This window comes from Microcebus murinus, chromosome 6, assembly GCF_040939455.1.
Source record: "Microcebus murinus isolate Inina chromosome 6, M.murinus_Inina_mat1.0, whole genome shotgun sequence".
Lineage (NCBI taxonomy): Eukaryota > Metazoa > Chordata > Mammalia > Primates > Cheirogaleidae > Microcebus > Microcebus murinus.
This window is the reverse complement of record NC_134109.1, coordinates 101,651,162-101,672,695: the sequence shown is the minus strand read 5'-3', so window position 1 is coordinate 101,672,695 and position 21,534 is coordinate 101,651,162. Positions and strand designations below refer to the sequence as shown.

The window sequence follows — 21,534 nt, the reverse complement described above, 5'->3', positions numbered from 1 at the left end:
CTACCGCTCACCGACTTAGCCGGGTGACCTTGGGCGAGTCACATAACCTCCAAGTGGCATCTGTGAAATAGAGGCTGACATGCCTAATTCACAAGCTCATTTGAAGATTAGAAATATATGTGTAAAGTGTCTGGTGCTTTAATAGCCTGGTCACATGTATTTATTATTATTTAAATTGCTTCCATTTTCCGCTGCTGTAAATAATGCTTCAGGGAACATCTCTGTGCATAAATCTTTCTCCACCACTAAGATTATTTCCTTAGGATAGGTTCTTAGGAATTATGAGACCAAGGAGCCTGAATATTTTTAGGTCTCCTTATACGTAACCCCAAATTGTTCTGAAAGTTTTATCAGCATTTTAAATATATCGTTCCCGTTTTGGTAGAGAAGTGGTATCTGATCGCTGTTTAGACTTGATGATTAACGAGACTAAACGTACTAAACATTCTCCAAAGTGATTATTAGCTACTTGGTATTCAGCAGTGGTCGGCTCTTGTCCACCTCCTCATCTTATGTGAGAAAAGCGGGGTCCCTCGAAGAGAAGCAGCTTGGCTGGGCTTCATACAATTAGTTTTCTCATTAATTAATTTGCCAAATATGTATTAAGCACCTCCAGTGTGCCAGGGACTCTGTTGGGGCCCCCGAGGGGGACATGGGACAAAGGCTTCCTCCCCCAGGGGTCTGCAGCCTAGTGGGGAGACGGCTGGTAAACAAACTGACAGAGAATAATAAATAATCAACGGAAAATAATTATACTTAGTGAAAGCTATGTTCATTCCCAAATCTTTAATTGGGCCGTGAGTATGAGCCAGACACCGAGGACCCACCAAGGATCCCGAGAGACAAAGCCCTGTCCCCACAGAACTTAGCAGAACCAAGGCTGTGCCAGGCTCCTCCTGACTGTGTCCCCTGAGCAGGGCTCCACAGCGGGGAGGCAGGCGACACAGGGAATCTAAGAAGCCTGTCTCTACCATCCAGCACTTCTCCAGTCTGGGGGGGCTGGGGAGGGAGCTGGGAGGTGGGCAGAGCTGCCCGACCACAGTGTAGGTCTGACCCCTGCGAGGGAGAGGGAAGGAAGGGAAGCTGGGTGGAGGAGCAGCACAGTTCTGAGAAAGTCTGGCAAGATGGGGAGTCTTGACGCCAAGGTGCCCATCGAGGAGCCCCAGGTCTCCCAGGAGTGTGCCCACCTTGGCATCCCTGCTGTGCTCCAGCCGGGAGCACCCATGGGAAATGCGGCCTCTGGATTTCAGACACAGCAGCTCTGGCCGTCAGTCACTTGTGCCCCCACAGGAGCTCTGAGCAGCACGTGGTCACCACATCCGGCATCTCCCCGATCATGAATGGCTGTCAATCAGACAGCTGCCTGCCAGCTGGCTGCCCCACTCCCTAGAGGTCATGCCAGGGAGCCCCTGCCTCTAGCCAAATGGTCCTTTTTCTGGCCTAGATACATAGGGAATGGAGAGGAGCTCACATGCTATTAATGAGTCCGGGCAGGCCAGGCACAGTAGCTCACGTCTATAACCTTAGCACTTCGGGAGGTTGAGGCAGGGGGATTGCTTGAGGCTAGGAGTTTGAGACTAGCCTGAGCAACATAGCAAGACCCCATCTCTACAAAAACATTTTTAAAAAATTAACTGGGCGTGGTGGTGCATGCCTGTAGTCCCAGCTACTGAGGAGGTTGAGGCAGGAGCATGTTTGAGCCCAGTGAGCTATGATCATGCTGCTGCACTCCGGCCTAGGCGACAGAGCAAGACCACATCTCTAAAAAAAATTTAAAAATGAGCCCTAGCACAGCACGGGGTGGAGGAATCATCTCCAGGGCAGACAATACCAGAGAGGGGAGGCCACATCTGCCCCAAAGTCTTGTTTTAACTCAGCCAACATTCATTGAGCACCTCGATATGGGAGCCACTGGGTGTCTTTGCTACCTTCTTGTGCCTGTCCCCACACTTTGGACCTCATAGTCCATAAGCCAAGGGACAAAAAAGGCCCCCTCTGCTTTGGTGTCTGTGTTTGTATTATAAAGAACGCTTGTTTGGGAGTCAGACCTGCGTTCTAATCTTGATCTTGCCCCCTCCTTGCTGTGTGACTTCAGACAAGTTATGTAACCACCATGAGCCTCAGCTGCTGGGTGCTAATTAAGACCATGTGGCCTTGGCATCTTCTGATGAGCAAGACATTGCGCAATTGAACCTCAGAGGCCCCTGATCCTGCTACCCTGGGCAGACGGGACTTGGGGTGGGCTGAGGGTGGAACATGGCTGCGTCCCAGACTGGACTGTCTTTTCACCCTTCTCTTGTCTGCTCAGCTGCCACCCAGTAACTGGAGCTTGCACCTGCCAGCCAGGCTGGTCCGGCCACCACTGCAACGAATCCTGCCCTGCTGGCTACTACGGCGACGGCTGCCAGCTGCCTTGCTCCTGTCGGAACGGCGCTGACTGTCACAGCATCACTGGGGGCTGCACTTGTGCCCCAGGCTTCATGGTAAGACGGGAGGGGACCCCCATGGGCTTCCTCATCCCCACCGGCCAGCTCCCCGCTCCCAGTGCCATCAGGGGCGTGGCCAGCACCCTGGGTAAAGAGTGGGAGTGCCTTCTGGTGTCACCCTCAAAGGGTAGAGTCCTGACCGGAGAGCCCTGAGGCTGTTCTCCAAGGGCAGGGGGCTTGTCATTGCAAAGGTGACAGCAGGAGGGGCCTTCTGTCACCCTCCGGCTCAGAAACACTGGCTGTCTTCCCTACCCTTACGCACCCAATATTTTCATGTCATAATAGCCACAGTGTGGCGTTCTGCTCTTTCACCGACGTTTCTATGTTGCTGCTTGGGCTTCTGAATTATCATTTTAAATGGCTGCGCAGCACTGCAGGAGCGGAGGTACCCGGTTTCCTTAGCCGTTCTCTTGTGCGGAATATTGTTTCCAGTGTTCACGGCAAATGTTGCAACAAGCATCTTCATACAAATAGCTTCCCCCCCCCTCCTATTAAATTATTTCCTTAGGGTGAATTCCCAGGGTCAGTGGGCATAATATATTTATGGCTTTTGATGGATGTTGCCATATTACTTTCCTCGAGGGTTATATAAATCTATACTGCCACCAGTCGGGTATGAATGTACCTATTTCAGAGTAACTTTGCTGACATTTTCTTTTTTAATTTTTGCTAATTATATAGGTAGAAAATGGCTCCTGAATGTTGCTCTAATTTGCATTTCTCTGATTACTGAGGGGAGTGAACATTTGCCCCACACGTTTGTTTACTATTTGTATTTTCTCATGAATTATGCTGGTCTTTATGAGGTTTGATTCTGGGGGATTTGACATTGGGAATGGAGTCCTGTTCAAAGGTGGGACATGCCCCATGGGTATGAGGACCCAAACATTTTGGGGTTCTCCATTGCCATAGTTTTAACAGTTGTGCTGTAGGAAATGGTTTGTACAGTTGAAAGACTGTGGTCTTTGGAACAAGACCTGGGTCACATCCTGAACTATCCTCCTCACCTAATGTGTGACCCTGGACCAGTGGCTTAACCTCTCTTAGCTTCTGTTTCCTTACCTGTGAAATGGAACACCTGCCTTACAAGGTTGCCATCGGGTGTAGAAATGGAACCTAAAGAGCACGTTGTAGCAGCTTCTCAGATGACAGTGAATTTGCCAATCACCTGTGGCCCTTGTTAAATCGCAGGTTCTGATCCGGCAGGTCCAGGACGGGGCTTGAGGGTGTGCATTGCTAACAAGCTCCCAGGTGATGCAGACGCTGCTAGTCAGTGGTGCTCACTTGGAGTGGGAAGGTGATATGCAGCCATGGTTCTCAACTTGGGGATGCACAGTGAAATTACCCAGAAGCTTCACAGACAGTGGTGCCTGGGCCCCGCTCCCAGGGATTCTAACGCATTTGGTCTAGGTGTGGTCTGGCTGAGGCCAAGGTGGAGATCCAGTGATCCACAAGGAAGCCCTTGTCATAATGGGCATAAGGGTTTGCCTGGTGACAATGTCATTTAAGGGCAGGTTGCCCCTAGTCTGCAGGGCAGGGCTCAGGACAAAGCACTGTTCAGCTCCCTCTGCCTCCTCCCCAATGCAGACAAAACGGGGTGCAAATGAACTCTCTGGCATCTTTGAAAGGGAAGGAAGTCTGTTCCTCTTAGAGGTTTCCTTTCTGATTTACCTTTGTTGGTGTGAGTTTTTGTCTATAACTTCTACAGAAAAATAGAGACACCCTAAGTTTTGAGTTTGGGTAGGAGAGAATAGTTGGGAGTAAAAATCTCACATAGCCAAGTGACCAGGGGACTGACGCTGACTGTACCAGACAGCTAGTGGGCATCCTGCCCCTAGTCCCAGCCTGGCTGCTGGGATAGTTCTGTGACTTTGGGCGTCAGTCGGAGCTGAGCACACGGGGGTGGGGGGTGGGGGTGGCAGACTGGTCTCTAAGATGGGCTACCGTGTGGACTCCAGGGGCCAAGTCAGGGAACACACCCTTCTGGTGGAAATGAGGGACAGCAAGAGCAAGGTGTGTGCACAGGTGGGAGGGGTTTGTGGAGCGTCATCTATGGGCCGGCTGAGAGTCTCGCCTCCCTCCTCCTCCTCACCCCAGTGCCTGCCTAGTCACTGCTCCTCAGAAAAAGGGAAAATCAGGGCCAGGAGAAGCTGGCATCTGTTTGCCCCCTGTCCCCAGGCCAGGCCCCTGCCTCTCTTCCTCCCACCTGGGATGCAAATGACTTCTGTCCTCCAACGCTGCTAGGGGACTTGGTGTTTGTCAGAATCATCTCACTGTGAAGTCCTGCCTGCCTGGGGCCTGGGGCTAAGACAGATTGTGAGCTGAGCTGCCTTGGTGAGACCCAGCGCACTCCCATCCATCTCCCGCCCAGCCTCATTATACCTGGAAAGGCTCTTCCGGGGCCCTGTTGGATGTTGGGCAGGGGCTTCTGGCGATGGCTACAGAACAGTCACTTGTTCTCAACCAGCATGACTCATTCTTGCATGCACCAACTCCAAGGGGGAAGCCATTACTCTTCACCCCAGCATCTGAGTAAATGCGACGTCCCAGTTAGCCAGCTTTGGTCAAAGTGCGGGCAATTAGCAGAGCAGATTCAGCTGAGACTCTCCCCAAAGTCTCCCACAGTTGGTAATAACTAGCAGTGCTTTTGTTTGTTGGTTGGTTTGTGAATTTAGGTACCCTGCCTTTTTTCTCGAAAGATTTTAAGATGGAAAATTAGTTAAGGACTAATTAAAAAAGCCTTTTTCTAGGTATTGGGAGAACTTCATCCCAGGCTCAATAACCTTGCACATGTCATTTCACCTTGCTGGGCCTCAGTTTCCTCATCTGTAAGATGGGAGGAGTCAGTCTTGCCTGCTGTCAGCGAGTAGCCAACATGGCAATGGATGTGAGGCCACATCCTCAGCTGTCCCCTCCCACCAGAGCTCTCCCTGCCAAGTGCTCCTTAGGAATGATATTGGAGGCTGGGCGCAGTGGCTCATGCCTATAATCTGAGCACTTTGGGAGGCCGAGGTAGGAGGATTGCTTGAGGCCAGGAGTTCAAGACCAGCCTAAGCAACATAGTCAGACCTCATCTCTCCAAAAAATATAAAAATTAACTGGATGTGGTAGCATGCACTCAGGAGACTGAGGCAGGAGGACCGCGCCTCAGCCCAGAAGTTTGAAGTCGTAGCAGTCTAGGATGATGCCACTGCATTCTAGCTTGGGCAACAGAGTGAGACTCTGTGTCAAAGAAAAATAAAAGGAAGGATAACATTTGAGAAGGGAAAAAGGAAGGAAGGAAGGAAGGGAGGATATTGAGACAGCTTTATGAAATTGGACTCTTGGAGGGCTGAAAATGGTCTGAGACTCAACATACACATGAGGAGTGCTGATGAGGTGGTGCAGAACCACCCCTGGGAGCTCAGTGACATGCCTTCTGCAGCCAGGTGGTCCCCACCCCGAGGGCACGGGGATATGGGGCAGGAGCAGGCCCTTCTTGGTGCCCTGGGTGTGCTGATCCTCACACACTTCCTCCTTCCTCCTGGGACACTGGATATTTACTCTGCTAAGGACTTGGGGGGAAAGGCTAATCAGATATCCCTCCAGCTGTCTAGTAATCGTATTCACACTGGCAGGGAGCGCTCACTGAGCTCTTGCTGCCTGCATTATCTCACAAGGGCCCTGTGGAGGTGCACTTTCACTTTCCTCAATTTGCACATGAGGAGTGGAAGTTAAAACAGGATAAGTGACTTGCCTGGGACAAGCCGGTTGTGGTGGGAACCGCTGAACTACCACGTTGGTTGATGAGCTTTGACTAAGGGTCACCAAGGAACCAGACAAATCTAAGTTCAAATCCTGGCTCTTCAGTCCCCACTCTGCCTGCTGGCATGTCACTTATCCTGCCTAGACTTGAATCTCCTCAACTGTTAGAAGGAAACTTTGCTGTGCGCATGAGAAACTTCATATGGAAAGTTCATAGCTCGGTGCCTGAAATACAATAGACGGTTGGTATTATAATACCATAGACATATGATAGAAATACAATAGACAGTAGCAATTATTAGTAAACTATGAGTGTACTGAGAGAATGTCACTTCCCCCAAGCCCAGCACCCCCTAGGAAAGTGTCAGGACGAGCTGTACTGAGAGATTCGTGATGGATCAGAGCCTTGAACGTGCACAACTGTGTTCCAGGCAGGGCCACCCGAGCACCGGTGGGTCACCCTGAATGGTCGTCTCAGAAGGCACCGTGGAGTGACACGCTTGTCAGTGTTTGGGGAATGGAGACAGGGATAGAGGTGGAAGGAGAGTCTGGGCCTGTTACATGTTGGCTTGACAGCAGCAGAGGAAGCACTTGGGGCATGAGTTGGTGAATTGCACTGGGGCTGCCTGGTTGCGGAAAAGAGCCTTGGGCTAGAAAACAAGAAGCTGAGTTCATAACTCTAGTTCTGCTAACTTTGTCTATTTCTCATCTACAAAATGAGAGTGAAATTCTCTGCCCAACGGAAACAATGGTGTGGGAGCCGGTCATTCTGATGGGAGCGCCTAAGATTGGCAGCAGCGCTGTTTCAGCACCTTGGACAGTCCCATGCACCACTGCTCTGCGCCTCCTTAGAACCCAGGGTCCTGGGGGGGGGGCAGTGCAGAGTGAGGGGTCACATGACAGAGGAGCTCAGACCAGCAGAGTCCTGGGGTACCTGCAGCGCCGCCCCGTGAGGGATGCCCTAGACGTGAGCCCCGACGCTGTGCTGGCACCGTCCCTGTGCGGGGTGATCGGGAAGTGAGGACCTTTCTCCCCACCCACCCCCGACCTAGGGAACTAGCTGACCTGTGGGTGAGGGGACTCAGTGGAGCTGTTCGTCCACTTGCAGGTTGGAGTCACATCACTCCTCACTGCCCACCAAATAAAGCTCGAACCCCAGCCCTTAGTAACCTACCCTCCCTAATCTCATCTCCCACCAAGTCCTGCCACAGACTGCGTGGTGGCCACGCACAACTAACTCACTTTTCCCTCAAAACAGTATAGGAGTCGTCCCTTATTCTCAGGCAGGGCGTATGTTCCAAGCCCCCTAGTGGATGCCTGAAACTGCCGATGGTACTGCACGCCGCATACGCTGTTTTTTCCTAGACGTGCATACCTACGATAAAGTTTAATATATAAATTAGGCACCGTGAGAGATTAATAACTAAAAGGAGAATAATTATAATAATATACTGTAATAAAAGGTATGCAACTGTGGCCCCTTCCCCCCTCAAAATCTCTTCCTGTATTGTACTCACCCATTTTCCGAGCGCAGTTGACCTCAGGCAGCGGACACTCTGGGAAATTGAAACCGCAGACAAGGAGGGCCAACTATATCTTCTCCAGGGCCTCTGTGCCTTTTCTCAAGCTTTTCCTTCCTCCTAGAATGCCCTCCCCACAGCCCTTATCACATCTATGAAAATCCTTCCCAGCCTTGCAGGCCGCCTCTTCCATGAAGCCTTCCATGGATGCTCCTCTCTTCAGAATCCCCTGTTCCCACAGTGCACGGCTCATACCCAGAGTCTGTCTCCCGGAGGACAAGGACATGTCTCCCTCCAACCCTGCACCTCCTAGCCGCCCCTCCTCCACCATGCCTACTATGTGAACATCTTGCTCAACAAACTCTGAAATGAGTGAAATCCTTGGGAGGACCAGTGCCCTTAAAGCAGAAGTTTCCAGAACTGACCTTCATAGGAAGGACCTTCATGGCATTTGCTAAGGGACCTTGCCAGCAGGGCTGGGGCATGAAGCTACCCATTGGCTTCTCTGAAATTCAGATAACGAGGCAGCGGCAGCAGGCCTGGAGCAGCTGTCTCTCCACACCCTCTCTGGCTCCTTTGGGCAAGGCCATGAGCTTCCACACTGCGAAATGCTGTGGCGTGGTTATGCAGAGACCCCGGAGCCAGATTCCCTGCCTTAAAATACCAGTTTTCTGCTTACTAGCTGTGTGACCTTGGCCAAGATACAGTACCTCTCTGTGCCCCTATTTTCTTATATGTGAAAAGGGAATAACAATAAAGCTCACAGTATTATTGGCTGATTAAGTTAGTTAGTACATATAAAGTGCTTAGAATGCCCAGCATATTAGTGATCTTCCCGCAAGTGTTGGCTGTTATTACTGTTGTTGATGCTGTCACTGCTGCTGCCACTGTCATCTACCCCAAGGGGCTCCCACTTGGAGAGGCTGACTGGTCCCGGCCAGAGTGCCGTGTTTGGGGGTACAGGTGGAAATGGGGGTGTGAGAGATGGAGCAGCGTTAGTCGAAGCTTCCTCCTGGCTGGGGGCTGCAGGGTCGCCAGGAACTCCTGGGTTCCCGAGAGCAGCCGCAGAACTAAGAACAGACTTTCTGAGAACAGAGGGGAGAGGGCCAGTCCCTCAGCTCCGCCACGCTCCTTGCTCCTCGCTCCTCGGCTGAGCAGCTTTCCTCTCCTTAATTAAGGCCTCACCTAGGCGGCCAGCCTGATGGGGCCGCCTCTGCTGCTCTAGGACTAATTGCTGTCACCTTGGCGCCTGCAGGGAAGCGCCTGTGAGGTCACTGCCAGGGCTGCAGAGGCTTGATTTCCCAGACCCCCCTCCGTCCAGTCGCCTCCTCCCGCAGCGTGGAGCCGTGTGGCTGGGAGATAAGGGGCCCTGTGGCCATTGCTCAGCCCTGATGCTCCTTTCAGTGCCACGGTGATGGGGACGGGAGCGCAGGGGGCGGGGGAGAAGGGCCCCAGTGTCCCCTCCCGTGGGATCCGGGGCCCATATTTCTCCCCAGGATGACAGCATTTCTATTACCTTAAAGGGCTCATCTATTTATGCCGCAATTTTTTGAAGCCCTGTCTGCCGTTATTGAACCCTGCACGCTGCGGAGGGGAGCGGGCACTCCATCACCCGAATGAACAAACTCGTTTCTGCATTTTTCTCCCCTTTCTCCGCGCCGTTGGCGGGTCACACCGAAACCTCAGCCGCTCTGACCAGGGGAGGCAGGAAGGGGGCGAGAGTTATGAAAATCCGGATCAGTGGAGCAGAGATTGAATTTTCCTGCAGGGTTTCTCATGTCCTTTAAAGGCGTCACCCTCCCCCGGCCCCCTCCAGCTGGGCAGGGTGCGTGTCTGCCTCTTGGGTGGCTCCTAAGCTGGAACCGGGGGGTGAGGACAGGCGCAGCCAGGAGCGACTGCAGACGGAAAATCACAGCCAGGTGACGTGTACAGAAGGCGCCTGCGTCTCCTGTTCTAATTGTTTCGTTCTTCATCACACCGAGGTCTGCAGACTAATAGCCCTAAGAGCAGAAAACCAGCTTCTCATCCCCTGCCCCCTGCCGTTGACTAATTTCCTAATTATTGCAGTAAAAGATTTTCCTGGATGCTGGCTGGGCACGAGGAATTTACCCTCTAGCTGCCATGCGCGTGTGAGCAGAGGAGCATAGACAGCGCAGGATGGCAGAAATGACCCCAAAAGACAGACCTGCCCACACACACCCCAGTACTCAAATCCCAGCTCTGCCGTCGTCCGCTGTGTGGTCTTGGTGGAGTTACTCAAGCTTCTCAAGCCTAATTTTTCCATCTATAAAACAGAGTAAATAATAGCACTATGCTATGGTTTCTTAGAATGAATGAATTGGATAAAATATGTACGGTGCTTAGAACAAAGCCAGGCACGTGGCAGGTGAATGTTTGTTGCGGTTGATTGTGCTGTATGCAGAGGGGACATGCCCAGGACACGCCGCAGGCAGAAGGGCACAGACTTTGGGGTCAGACAGGCCTGGGCTGGGATCCCAAGTCAGTCGCTCAGTAGCTACATGACCTTAGGCAACTAATTCAGTCTCTTTGAGCCCCACCTTCCCATCTGTAAAATGGGTTAATCATGCCCGTCTTTCAGGATCAGTGGGTGCACTGAATAAGATGCCTTCTGTAACACTGTAAGAAACAGGAAGTACTATTCGCAATGATAGAGTTGGAAGAATGCTTAGTGCTTCCGTAGCGTACAGCGGAAGAAACCAGGTCAGAGAGGGAAAGTAACTTACCTCAGGTCACACAGCAAATCATGGCAGAGCTGGGATGGAATACAGGTGACATAACTCCCTGTCCAATTTTGTTTCTATGTTGAGTTTGCCGTCCCCAGAGCAGACACCTACTGATTTTTTTTTCCTGGGCAGGGGGGCATGGTGGGGCCAGAGGAGTTGCCAGCGGGTTAGATCATGTTGGCAATTAATCCATAGAGCAAAGTAGGGAAAATTGGTTTTATGTCACTAAAGCTGAGTCTAGCCTTCCCCCTCTGGGACCCCATGGTTTGCGCTTCATTAGGGAAAACTGCTGACTCTCCTGCTCTAAAAAATAAATGTTCGCTGTCTCAGACCACCCTCCTTCTGTCGTGCTGCCGAAGTCCTGATCTGGGCCTTCATTAGTGGGGTCTGGGCTGCGGCCGGGCTCTCAGGCCTGGTGCCCGCAGCTCTCTCCGGCAGGCAAGGAAGCAGTTGGGGCAGGTCCAAGGCATCCGTGCTTTAAATATACTCAGTTTCCTTTCTGTCCAAGTCCCTGGCACAGACGGGGTCAGTCCTGACCAGGAACCGCGGGTTCCAGAGGGCGGGAGCCTCCCTGAAAGGGCATAGGAAGTAGGTGCAGAGTGGGGGTGATGATGGGTCACATTTGGAGCACCAAGTAACTGCAGTGGGCCCTAGGCCAGCAGGCATTCTGCGCCAGGTAAATGTAGTGTAGGCCTCACAGCACCCCTGTAGGGAGGGGCTCTTAGGACACCCCCCCTGCAGCTGAAGAGACTCAGGAGGTGGAGGACCTTCAGCAGGTGGTAGGCGGCCACCAGGGGCCGAGCCTGGAGCTGCTTGAACCCTGAGCCGGCACTCTCAGCTATAAACTGAAACCGCCTGGAGAGGAGAGGGCCGTGGGCATACCTAAATAACCAGCCTGAGACCCTGTCCGGCCTTTTCTTAGGAAAAGGGACAACCCCAGCGGCTCCTTTCTCAGCTGGAGGCTAGTGGCCTCCCACCCTTTGTGTTTTCTGGGAGGTAGATGGACCCTGAGCCTCAGGGGGAACTTCAGGCTGACCCAGCCCTGTCCCCCCTCAGCGCCTTTGTCCTCCCGGCTCCCCGCGAGGAAGGCAAGGCGGTGTTGTGCCGTCTTTCACGGGTGAGGGAGCTGAAGGTCAGAGTCTTATCCAAGGTGACATGACTTGTGAGGACGCCAAGCTAGGCCAGGAACCTAGGGCTTCTGGCTGCAGGGCAGCCTCCCGCAGGACAGACGGGCAGAGAGGTGAGGTCAGTGCTGAGAACCAGCAGGGGAGTCGGGCCGGGGCTGCAAGCCTGGCTCTGCCACCTATACCAGCTGTTTGACTTGGCCCAGGTCACTCCACTCTGTGCCTGAATCTCGTCTCCTGCAAACTGGTGTTGCAGACCCTGGCCCCGTCTCCTGGGGCTGGGGCCGAGCTCCGATGGAACAGGTGGTTGGGAAGGACTGATAGAAGCTCCCGGATGTGGGCACCCAGGGGCCCAGGGCCCGCAGGCTCCAGTCCCCCACCAAGTCAGCAGGTCTGGGACAAGGAAGAGCCAGCTCTGCTCCCGCCAGCCCTGCCCCAGGCTTCGATCCATGCCCGCCCCACACAGCCGGCCCCTCCCCAGCACCTCTCCCCTTAGTCATTAGCACCAATAATCCCATCTGCAAGAGTAATTATCAACCCCAGGAGGGGAAGGGATTCCTGCCAGAGATGTGATTATGTCTGGAAAATGAAAGATACTGCGGAAAAAGGTCATGAATAAATTATTTCAAAGTGGCACTAATAAGAAAACTAACAATGAGGGTGAAAGCAAAAAAACAAAACAAAAATTCTATTTAGAAGTTCTCTCCCAAAAACACTAAAAAATAATTTTGCTCTCATCTCCTAAAAGTTCTGAGGAGGGGATCTGACTCCCTGAGACAGGCCCCAGGGCACCGGGCCAGGGGCTTCCTGGCCATGAGGCTCAGAGCCGAAGAGCAGGGCGCGGGGAAGGGGAAGGAAAGGTGGGAGTGGGGCAGGGGCCCCGCCTGCCAGGGCTTGCGCTTGATGCGGCAGCAGGAGGGCGCCCGCGGTCTGGAGCAGGGGCTGGCATGACCGTGCTGCGTGTGCTCCACCCGCCTTCCCCAGCAGGGAGATGGTGCCGTCACGGATGAGAACCCAGCATGCAGTGGATGCCCAGTAGATTTGGGGTCAGAGAGACCTGAGTTTGCGTCCCAGCCCTGCTGCCACCGCCGGGTGGCTTAGGGCAGCCTCACCCTTTGCTCACCTCTCACGTGGGTGTTTCTTGCAGGATGGTTGTAAGGGTGCAAGAGGGCGAGTGTTTGGCACAGAGTGGGTACATTGTAGCCTCTTTCCTTACACCTGCAGCCGGCCTAGACTCTTACCAGGTTGTGCATAATAATAAAAATGCTTAAAGCATCTATAGCACTTACTGTGGGCCAGGCACTGTTCTAAGAGCATTATGTGTATTAATTCATTTGATCTTCACCTCTACCCTCGGAGAAAGGTCTATTTGAATCCCCATTTTTGCAGATAGGGAAACTGAGACACAGAGAGGTTAATAACTTGCCCAAGGTCCAACAAGCTCCAAAGTCAGGACCCAAGCCCTATAGTCAGGTTCCAGGGTCCTGCCACCTCTCTGTGAACAGCCCCTCCGTGGGCAAGCCCACAGTGGCCCTTGCTGCCCCTCACCAGGACCACAGTGCCCCGCACAGAGTGTGGCAGGAAATGTTCATTCAATAAACGCACGGGTAGCTTAGAAGCATCCCCTAGATTGTGAATGCGCTACATTTTACTTGGACCTAGTTAACACCCCTTATTGGCCTCTGCAAGACCCTCTGTCCTCCACAGTCTGGTTCCCACTGGGACATAGTTGCTGTCACTGTTGTCAGGCTCTGCCTTTGCAGGCCACTGCCCTGAGTCCACACTACACAGCCCTCATCCCAGGGGAGCTGGGCCCAGATATAACAGTACTCACATGCGCGCACACACACGCACACCTACAGCGCCAACCCCCACGGTGTGAGCCAGCATAGGCATACCACACACACCACACTCAAGCTGCTGTGATCGTATCACCCTTGGGCTCTACAGCCAGGATCAGCCCAGATGTCTGACGTGCAGATGCCAAGCTCACCCCTAAGCTGTCACACCACTGATCCGGAACACTCCCACCCTGCATGGGCCACACGTGGGGCAGCCCTATAAGCTACCACCCACGCCGAAACACTGGCATGGCAGACCTAACGCCTGTCCCTAACTTGCACTTCAGTACATGTGTACGTCTATTACTAGTCCATACAGCACACACAGGGCCCACACGTATTAGTCACATGACGCGCAACGGGAATACATGCCACTGTACACATGCATGAGCACACGCACGCTCACCAAACACAGCCCGGCCTGCGGCACCTGTGCGCTTAGGACAGTAGCCAGCGTGCCCTCCCGCTGTGGCCCCGTCTTGTGCCCTGCCCCGTCTGTGTCCACGCACGTGCTCCTCGCCAAGCTGAGAAAAACCTCCCCTGATGCCCAACACGGGCTTTCCCAGAAGGTTAGAGGCAATGTTTTTTGGCACCTAAAAATGCTAGGATTTTTTTTAAAAAACCGCCAAGGAAACCGTGAAACCTAAGGCAGAGTGATTAGGGCCATATGTTGTCGATGTTTGCCCAGAAAGCCCTGAAGATCCAGGCCCAGCCTTCGCAGAGAAGCTTCATTCTGTTCCCAGAGGGAGTAGGAAGGCGGAGAGACGCCCTGATCCCGTGTGTCTGGCAGCAGCCCCGGCCCTCAGACAGTGCCAGAGCTCGGGACGGGGCTCAGCCCCGGGGACGCAGGACAGGGACATGAGGCCAGAGTGGGGCGCTGAAGCTGTCGTAGAAAGCTCCTTGCTTTGAAATGTGGCAGGGTCCTGCCTGCATGGGGTGCTAACAGCATCCTGCTGTCGCCAGCCCTGTCATCGCTGTAACCAGCCGTAATAACGTTATTACTAACTCTCGCTGCCACTGCCTCTCACTCCACCCTCTCAGCTTTGTCCCTTAGAGTCTTGAAACCTTTCGTGCTTTGGGAGCCTCCTAACGTGAGATCCAAACGCGCCCCGGGCGTTCCCACCAGCGTGCGCGTAACAGCAGACACGCAGGAGAGAAGACGGTGAAGACACACGTGACGGGCACCCGGTCAGAGCCCGGCGCATTGCAGGTGCTCAGGACACTCGGGTTCCTGTCACGCCCGGCCCCTCTGCAGTCAGGGCAGCCCAGCATGGGGGACAGAGCTGGGGCTTTGGAATCACTCGGCCTCTTCCCGTGGTGTGACTTGGAGCAAACTGATAGCTCCGGCCTGCTTTGGCCTCTCTCTAGGGCGGTTCTGTCTCTAGGAAGCCGATTCTTCCCTGCAGGCCTGTTACGGAGCAGAAGGAGATAAGAGGAAAAAAGTGCCTGGCTCAGGCCCGGCACCACGGGGGTTTTGAGAAATCTGAGTCCTGTCCCTCCTGTCTGTGCACCGCCAGCACTAGGGGTGGGTCAGCTTGTCTGGAGGGGGGATGGGATGTGGCCTGGAGTCCTGCCCCCGCCTGCTCCCCGCCTTCTCCAGCGGCTGTCCGCCATGCACACAGCCCGCACAGCCGGCTCCTGCTATGCAAATGCCTCCCAAGAGGCCGGGTGCGGTGGCTCATGCCTATAATGCTAACACTCTGGGAGGCCAAGGAGGGAGTATTGCTCAAGGTTAGGAGTTCGAAACCAGCCTGAGCAAGAGCGAGACCCCATCTCTACTAAATATAGAAAGAAATTAATTGGCCAACTAAAACTATATAGAAAAATTAGCCGGGCATGGTGGCGCATGCCTGTAGCCCCAGCTACTTGGGAGGCTGAGGCAGCAGGATGGCTTGAGCCCAGGAGTTTGAGGTTGCTGTGAGCTAGGCTGACACCACGGCACTCTAGCCTGGACAACAGAGTGAGACTCTGTCTCAAAAATTAATTAATTAATTAATTAAAATAAAAACAAATACCTCCCCAGAGCTTGCTCAGTAAGCCCTCATTAGCCAGGAATGCCTTCTCTGAACTCGGGAGGGACTCTCAGGAAAGAGAATAGTTGGAGAAGAGGAAGGGACCACAGGTGGGACAAGAGCATTGAAGCAGAGGAGGGAAAAAGCTTTGTTCTAACAGAATGGCAGCTGAGTCCCCAGCAGCACCCCAGGTCACACAGCCAGTAAGTGGCACAGCCTGAACTTGATCCCTTCCTTGGCTACAACTACCGTCTCCTCAGGTCTCCATGAACTGTCTCAGTGTCTGTTTGGGAACCGTCAGAAGATGTCTGTGCACCTTCAGAGAGGCTTCTGGAGGGACCAGAGCCGTATGGCATATCTATGCAAATGAGAGAAAGCACCCTTCCTCGAGACACTTTACCGTCATCTGCCAGAAAACTGAAGTAATATATACATAAATCTATGGTTGTCATTTGAATGGCACCTCTGGAGTTGTGCAGTGCACACCTTGCACAACTGTACAGAGTAGCCTCAGGTCACTGGCAACCTATTCCTTTTTGACAGACATAGGTGAGAGTGAATGTTCCAGGGACTTCCAGTCCTAACCTTTCTTCTTCTTCCTCCTGCATGGGAACCAGACAGAATGACTCAGCCCCACAGGGCCGGGACATCCCCTCCTCAGCACAGGGAGGGAGGCGTGGGGGATGGATTTGACAAGTGGCCTCCATCCCTTTCTCACTCTCATCCCTCCGGCCCTCTGTTCCTCCTGCCTTATGCAGAGTGTCTTTTCCCCGCACGTGTCTACTGCCAGCTGCTGCTTTATCAGTGGCGCACTGATTAGGTCCGGCGAGGTTTGCCCCGCATTGGAGAGGCCACTGTGGCTGGCATTTGGTCAAGCTATTCTCTTTTTCGCCTTGTGGGCCACGTATCACTCTTTCTCCCTGGAAAATCACAAATGAGGCTCCCTACCTGGGAGTCCCTCTGTCCCAGCCCTCAGAGCTGGGAGTGGGGGGTGACAGGTGGGTGAGGGAGTGCAGCAGCTCAGGGCTGGCATTCTTCTTGGCAAGGACAACAGGAAACACAGGAAAGCACAGGACACATGTGTACTGCTAGCATCGGTGTGACATTGCACACCCAGTGCAGCCCCCACTGGTGGCCCTGGAATTCCAGCAATAGGAGGACAGAGGGGGACAGAAGCAACCAGGGGGTCCGAAGGCCACCACAGGCTGCCTGCAGAACATCTGAAGTAGGGAGGGCACTAGCCTGTGCCACAGCCTCATCTGTGCCTCACCTCTCCAGCCACTGGACAGTAGACAGGCTCGCCAGGCCCCCCTGGCCTGGCACGTGTCTGACACACACTAGCACTCAAGATACATATCCTGCATGTCTGGGTTAATTCAGCATGCACGCACGGAGCACGTACTATGAGCAAGGCCTATCACAGGTGCTCAATAAACGCTCCCAGACTGAACGGACAAATGAGTGAGGCCAAGGCGCCTTGGGCCAGTGCTTTTGCCTCACGTAAACCCAAGTTCTCTGACGCCAGGTGATGGTTGGAGGGCCCTTGCTTGCCTTGAACCTGCTCCTCCAGCAAAGCACAGGTGGGCCAGGGCGACTTCCCTGACTGCTGGCCCCAGGGTCCCCTCTGCTGAGCTCCCACCGGCTGGCAGGCACATGCCACCTTGCCTGGATCTGGAGAACCCGGTTCCTCCACGTTTACACCGCCTCCTACCCACAGAGCGTATTTAAGAGGACCCAGCGACGAACTTGCACCACTGCCTCCCCCTCTCGTGCGAGGAAGGGTCAACCGCTTTCCATCCTCCTCCCTCTACTCCCCAAAATACTCATTAACCTCCTGCCCGCTGCAAGGAAGGCGGAAGATCAACATGAGAAGCCCAACTGTTGATTAATTTCCCCAAACAGGGCCAAACTACAAAGCAGCACATTGCAGGGCAGAAAATTCAATAAACAACATTTGAAACAGATTTAATAGAACGTATAACTCATTACCCGGCGAGGGCGGCGCCTGCACTGCCGCCACGTCGCGCAGGCAGGCGGAGGAGGGATTGGCATCTCTTTGGCGGGACCAGCTCCGAGGGTTCTTCGTCAGTAGCTCTTTCAAATCAAGTTCAAGATGTTAATAGCCAATGCCGCGTCTATAATTAACGGGCCTCTGGATGGGAGGAAGGGTTCACATTCATCCTGCAGTCACGCAGCGAGGACACCAAGCAGGACTGGCAGGCGTCTCTCAGCAGAAGCTCGGGGACCTGCCCCTGTGGGCGGTGTTGGTGGCGGAGACGAGATGGGGACAGGTGAGGACTGAAAACTGCCCAGGCACCAGCTTCCAGGTGCTGAGAAAGGGTCAGAGCGTCTGGGCTTGGTAGACGGTGCTCCGTCAAGGTCAAGGCCATGTTCTCTGACGTCCTGCTCTGTTGCTTAGGTGACGAGTGCACTGTCCGTACGAACAGGGCCGGCACAGGCTAACCCCGAATCTCACCACGCTTGGGCTGTTCTCATCCTCTGATCGAAATGGGAGCCAGGAGATTCGAGTTCCAAACCTGTCTCTGCCTCGCACTGGCTGTGTGATCTCGGACAAGCCACTTTCCCTCTCTCAGCCTCAGTTTCCTCACCTCTAAAACAAGGTAGCAGGACCGGGTGATTCCCAGTGTCCCTTCCAGCTCAGGTGTTAGGGGCTGTCTACCCACTGTTAGGGTGGATGCGTGACCAGGCCTAAGCCATGCATTAGCCGAGTAGGTGGCTACCTAGCTGGTGTGATTCCAAGAGGCCCGGGAAGGCTCCATGTCCCTGTCCCTGCATTCCTGCTATTCCACGCTCCTTTGGGTTAAGACTCCCACTCCAGGCAAGAAGATACTCAGAGAGTCGGAGCTAAAGGGTACTGATAGATGACACAGCCAGGGGTTCCCAGCTAGACACCTGCAAACGCTGCAACAAGTTGCCAAGAGCTGTTTTGAACATTTCACAAAACCTACAGGAAATCCTATTATTACCTGTGATGAAGCTAACTAAAACATCAAGGCTTTTTTGGTTTGTTTTTTTTTTTTTGCTTTTAATTAGAATTAAATTATGTGATATCCCAGGTTAGTGTGTGCTGATTGGAAGCTCTAATTGGTCATAGATGACATCATAGAAATTTCTAGATCATACTTGGTGGACAAGATGCTCCCACCAGAGTTGCATGGCATGTGGTCACTGGCCAAATTGTACCTGTTCAATACATGGCTGGCCATGGACCCCAGTGCAGAGTGAGAGCAATGTCTTTCAAACTGAGAGGGCTTTGTAGGGGAAGCATATTTAAAAGGGTTCTTAGTGGTAAAAAGTTGGAAAGACTACTTGATTTCAATAGCTACAGGTAATTGATAAAGAAACCAAGCCCTGGGGCTGAATGCGGTAGCTCACACCTATAATGCCACCACTTTGGGAGGCCAAGGTGGGAGGATCACTTGAGGCCAGGGGTTTGAGACCAGCCTGGGCAACATAGCAAGATCTTGTCTCTACAAAAAGTAAAAAAATTATCCAGAGCTGCAACACTGGAAAGATGGCGGAGCAAGAGGAAAGGAAAAAAATCCCTTTGGTTCCAGAAAATCTCCTGAAAAAGAGGAAGGCTTACCAAGCCCTCAAAGCCACCCAGGCAAAGCAGGCACTTTTGGCAAAGAAGGAGCAGAGGAAAGGAAAAGGGCCCAGGTTTAAGCGACTGGAATCATTTTTACATGATTCCTGGTGGCAGCAACTCGACAGAGTGCATCTCAGACGACTAGAAGTAAAACCTCATGCCTTGAAGTTGCCAGATAAACATTCCTTGGCCTTTGTTGTACACATCCAAAGGATTAATGGGGTGAGCTCACTGGTGCAAAAGACCATCGCGAGACTTCGCCTAAAGAAAATTTTCAGTGGTGTCTTTGTTAGAGTCACCCCGAAGAGCCTAAAATTGCTGCGTATGGTGAAACCTTATGTGACCTGGGGGTTTCCAAATCTGAAGTCTGTCCGGGAACTCATCTTGAAACGTGGACAAGCCAAGGTCAAGAATAAGACCATCCCTCTGACAGATAACACAGTGATTGAAGAGCACCTGGGGAAGTTTGGTGTTATTTGCTTGGAAGACCTCATTCATGAAATTGCCTTCCCTGGGAAGCATTTCCAGATCTCATGGTTCTTGCGTCCTTTCCAACTCTCAGCGGCCCGTCATGCTACCAAGAATAAAGTGGGCTTTCTCAAGGAGATGGGCTCACCCGGCTATCGAGGTGAACGCATCAATCAGCTCATCCGCCAGCTGAACTAGACCAGACTATCTGAAAACACAGTGCATTGAGAGCATGTATTTTTGAGTTTTGGAATTGTGAAGTGTCTTCAGAGAAGATTATTTTCACTCTATCTTCAAAGACAAAGGGAAGAGTCAGGGAAAAGACAGTCAGTTATGCTCATGGCAGGAACCTCTCATCACAGTCGAGTTCCAAGGAAAAATTCCAGTGTTTTCCACTTTGGCTGCTGCCACCTCTGAAATCACATTTCATGGAGAAAGGAGTCTTGCTTTGTCAGATCTTCTATCCTGAGGTGTTAAACATTGGTGAATGAATGACTCAAGCATGTGTATGAGGATCCCTAAGACTCTTGCAACAGTGGTCCAAGTCCAAATGCATACCTGAATCTGGGTATTCCCAGGGCTTTGTTTTGAAAAGACTTGAAATACAATTGGGAAGGAGAATGCAAAACTCAGCTGTCTCTTTGAATCCATGTTCCAAGTTTTCAGTGATGGCTTTGAGAGCTCTCAGAGCTGGCTCTACGTGCATCTGGTGGCTTTTTTATCCTAGCCTGCAACTGGTTTAGTACCTTTCTCTAGTTCAGGATTTGAGAACAAATGACCCCTTTGATGGGTACACACATATACTCAAAATTTTGCTTATAATTTGTGCATAGACTCTTCTCTCCATGGACCATTGCACTTCATGTGAGGAAGTCCTGCTTTTCCCAGGGTTGGTCATCCAAGCCCTGATCTTTCTAGTCTCTGGTTCCATTGTGTTGTGGAAGAGCAAAGCTAACCAAGATAGCCCCCGAACCCAGGCTACGAAGGGCCCTCACTCATTTCTTCAACACTATTTACAGAATTCCTGTGCTCTGCTCTGGCTCCTGAGCTAGGGACCCTGGAGCAACCCAGACAGATAAGGTCCCTGTTCTCACGAAGCTTCTAGTCTCACTGGGGGAGGCAGACCATAAATAAGTGGAAAAATAAGCACATCTGGATATAGGTGCGAATGTGCCTGGGTGGGCACCGCCTGGGGGTTGCCCAGGAACAGAGACTGGGCCCCAGGCTCCTCTGCGCCCCTGGAGCCTACACCGTTGGCCGAGTTGGCCCCTCGGCACACATCTGTTGGGTCGCATGGCATGCGGGACAGGATATGGAGAGTGCCAGGTCCTTCCAGTTCTGTCCACAGTGCTGGTGGAAGCCAGCCCGCACACACAAACGTCTCATTTCTGTTACACATTTGTGCAGGGCCCATTATGCACCAGCAGGGGCCCTGGCCCTGCCCATCTAGACATGAACGAAAGCAGAGCCAGCTCCCCGAGCTCACGGCCCCAGGGCAGGGGTAGGCTCGTGAGCCAAGCACGACCCCCAGCGAGCTAGGGTGGTGGTTGCTGTGTGCGCGCTAATTCCTGCCAGGGCAGGGCAGGGTGCCAGCGAAGACATCCAGGAGGGAAGATGGAGAAGGAGTCACAGATTTGTACCCAGCTCTACATGGATGGATAAACAGATCCACAAGAGACAAAGGCACACAGAAACACGCAGGTGCATGCTCTGACCACTTACACACATGCACACATAAATACTGACCCACGGAGCCTCGGACACCGCACACACAGACCATCACAATTAAAGCCTGTCAGTGGCCCCCCAAATCGAGGAGACATCACCAGACCTTGGACCAGGGTGCTCTGAGGTGGGCAGGGCTAATTGTCTAACCAGAAATAGGTCGATGATTCGCTTCTGTGAATGTCAGTCACCAGAGACCTGCCAGTCAACTACGGATTATACCTAACCCTCAGACCAGAGGTTAGAAGTCAGGGAATTTG

At 52.8% G+C, this 21,534-nt stretch overlaps 1 protein-coding gene and 1 pseudogene across 2 annotated transcripts in view; both read left to right on the top strand.

Moving 5' to 3' along the window:
• MEGF11 (multiple EGF like domains 11) overlaps positions 1–21,534 on the top strand; it is a 232,206-nt gene that overhangs the window by 167,621 nt on the left and 43,051 nt on the right. For both annotated transcript variants that reach the window (XM_012758617.3, XM_012758621.3), the window contains exon 9: positions 2,309–2,483. In XM_012758617.3, coding sequence (XP_012614071.2) covers positions 2,309–2,483 — 175 coding nt within the window. The remainder of the gene's footprint in view (positions 1–2,308; positions 2,484–21,534) is intronic.
• LOC105858603 (large ribosomal subunit protein uL30-like 1 pseudogene) lies at positions 18,986–19,747 on the top strand (annotated as a pseudogene).